Here is a 2,449-nt window from a genome sequence, read left to right as displayed (position 1 = left end):
TGCTCTACCTTCTAGGCTGTGACCTTGGAGAAAGGGATGACCCCCAACCCCTTCCTCCTTCAGGCTCTAATTTGCAGCCCGTCCCCCTCCCTTTGCTGGGCCTTGACTCTCACTTCCTGCCCCACTCCTGGCTCAGCCAGTTTGGGCAGTGCCTAGGGAGCCCTGAGACCCAGTTCTTCCCAGGGACCAGCCCCGCCCTCCCTGGCCTTGGGGTTTGAGGGCAGCCCAGGTGTCAGCCTGCTCCTCAGCTGCCCAACTTCTCTGCTCTCTTTCTCCTCATCTTCCTCCTTCCAGGCCCAGCCCTCTGATCTGCCTCCAGTCCCAGGGATCCAAGGCCTTGATTTCTGCTCCCTCTTCCAATCTCTCGCTGGTCTCCATCCTACCCACTCCATCCCAGACTTCCCTCCAAATCAGGGATGGACACCTTCTTGCCTTCCAAGATGCCCAGTTGTTACCCAGGTTCTTCCTCACCCCTGTGCAAAGGAGGGGGTGGGGACCACCACAAGGGCTCCTAATTCAGCCAGGCTGACCTGAGGGTCCATGATAAGAAACACTGTTAGGACCACCCCATGCAAATCAAAGTGCTGGGTTTTCTCTGTGAGCCTTGACTTCAGAAATCCAAATCAGAGCCTCTTCCCTCCTCCAGGCCCTAGGCTCACCCAGGCATATCAGAGTGGGCAGTTAGAGGCCCATGGCCCCAGAGTGTTCAGAAGGGACCCGAGTCCCATGGGGTGGCTGGGCCTTGCCATAGCCCCCTCAAAGACCCTGTGCCCCAGGTTCCAGAAGTCTCTGGCCTCCTGCCCACCACTCACTATGCTGCCACAGCTTCTCAAACAAAGCAGAAGAACTTCTTCCAGCGGCAGCGGGAGAGGGTGCGCACACCCTTGGCATTCAGTTTCTTCTCCAGCCGGGCCTTGTGCTCGATGGCACTGAGAATGGCCGAGTCAAACACCTCTTTCAAGTTCTTCTGCGTCAAGGCTGAGCACTCGAGGTAGCAGCAGGCCCGGATCTTCTCAGCCAGACCCTGAGCCTGGGGTTGGGGCACCGGGCCCTCACGACCCCCCTGGTCCAGCTGAATCAGTACGTTGACATCATCTCTCAGGTCGGCCTGGGTGCCCACCAGCAGCACAGGCGCCTGGGGATTGTGAGTGCGGATCTCAGGCAGCCATTTCTCTGTGATGTTTTGGAAGGAGCTGGGCTGCACCACGCTGAAGCATGCCAGGAAGACATCGGTATCCGGGTAGCAGAGGGAGCGAAGTCGGTCAAAGTCCTCCTGGGATGGGAAGATCAGGTCGTTAGTAGGGTCATTCCCTGCTACATGGAACAGAAATCTGCTTCTCACCTGCTACTGGAGACCAGAGACTCCAAGAGCCCAACGCCTTCTCTATTCCTGCTCGATCTGGGTTCTTCACAGCTTCCAACCCACCTCCCGCCAGACCAGTAGAGGCTGCTCCCAGCTTCTCACCTGTCCCGCTGTGTCCCACAGCTCAATTCGCACGGGCGCTCCATCCACCAGGACTTGCACTGCAGGGGGGAGGCAGGGAAAATCCGAGTTAGGAAGAGCGTCCTGGGCCCCACCAGTCTTCACCAGCGCCACCTCGGGGCCTGCCCACGCCTCCTCCCTGGGGTCTTCCGTGCCCTCCCGCCGCGACGCCGGCCCCAGCTCCAATGCACAACCCGCCCCCCCCGCCCTCGCCAGCCACGCGGCCGCCAGGGCCGTTGAACGTACCGGAGAAGGTGTCCAGCGCGGTGGGCCGGTAGCGCGCGGGGTACCCATTGCAGGTGTAGCTGACGATGAGGCTGCTCTTGCCCACGGCGCCGTCGCCCACCAGTACGCACTTGATGCCCAGCTCCGGGGGCGCGCTGCGCCGCCGCGGAGGAGGGGTCGGGGCCCGGAGCGGGGGCGGCTCCGCCTCGCTCAGCTCCCGCGGCGGCATGGCCCGCTCCAGGGGCCGCAGAGGGGCCAGCCCGGGACCAGGCTCCGCTGCGCTCGGGGAAGCAGGTTCCGCTGGCTGCCTCTGCCTGAGTCGGTCCAGGCTGGGCGCGCCGACCCAACGCTACTCGCGGGTCTAGGCAGAGCCCCGCCCACCTCATCTGCATGTCCCCAGCGGCCCCGGACCCCGCCCACCGTCCGGGACCTCCCTCGGCCGGGCACCCCTAGAGGCCAGGCAATCTCAGAACACCCGGAGAAAGAAAGGCGGGCGGAAAGCTCACGTTCAGAGAACCACCCAAGTACTAGGACAAAGAACCGCTAAATGACAATTCCGAGAGCTAGGTATCTTGGTAGAGACAGACATGGGTGATTTATTGTTAAGAGGGTAAGTTGCAGAACACATAATACAGCATGTTCAAATGAAATCTTTTTCAAATTAAGACAAGAAACTCTATACATATGTTTGTACTAGCATTAAAAAGTCGCGGTAATAATTTTATTAATACAAGAATGATT

The 2,449-nt window shown here is 60.2% G+C and overlaps 1 protein-coding gene across 1 annotated transcript; it reads right to left on the bottom strand.

Annotated features, from left to right (window-relative positions):
* On the bottom strand, positions 1-2,029 carry RHOV (ras homolog family member V). Its single transcript, XM_063090915.1, has 3 exons — positions 1,730-2,029; positions 1,466-1,524; positions 1-1,273 (listed from the first exon to the last, which is right to left on the bottom strand). The coding sequence occupies exons 1-3, from the start codon at positions 1,935-1,937 to the stop codon at positions 830-832; spliced, it is 711 nt and encodes a 236-aa protein (XP_062946985.1). The 5' UTR covers positions 1,938-2,029; the 3' UTR covers positions 1-829.
* Positions 2,030-2,449: the final 420 nt, after the last annotated feature.

The sequence above is a fragment of the Cynocephalus volans genome, chromosome 3 (assembly GCF_027409185.1).
Source record: "Cynocephalus volans isolate mCynVol1 chromosome 3, mCynVol1.pri, whole genome shotgun sequence".
NCBI classification, from domain to species: Eukaryota; Metazoa; Chordata; class Mammalia; order Dermoptera; family Cynocephalidae; genus Cynocephalus; species Cynocephalus volans.
The sequence above is the reverse complement of the archived record's forward strand: the minus strand, read 5'-3'. Positions and strand labels throughout refer to the sequence as shown.

What these genes read in the sequence shown, in the direction of transcription:
- RHOV (XM_063090915.1), bottom strand. Translation starts at nt 1,937, where the DNA reads ATGCCGCCGCGGGAGCTGAGCGAGGCGGAGCCGCCCCCGCTCCGGGCC. An exon ending in CGCGCTGGACACCTTCTCCG is followed by an intron (nt 1,525 to 1,729) that starts GTACGTTCAACG and finishes TCCCCCCTGCAG; the next exon opens with TGCAAGTCCTGGTGGATGGA. An exon ending in TGTGGGACACAGCGGGACAG is followed by an intron (nt 1,274 to 1,465) that starts GTGAGAAGCTGG and finishes TTCCCATCCCAG; the next exon opens with GAGGACTTTGACCGACTTCG.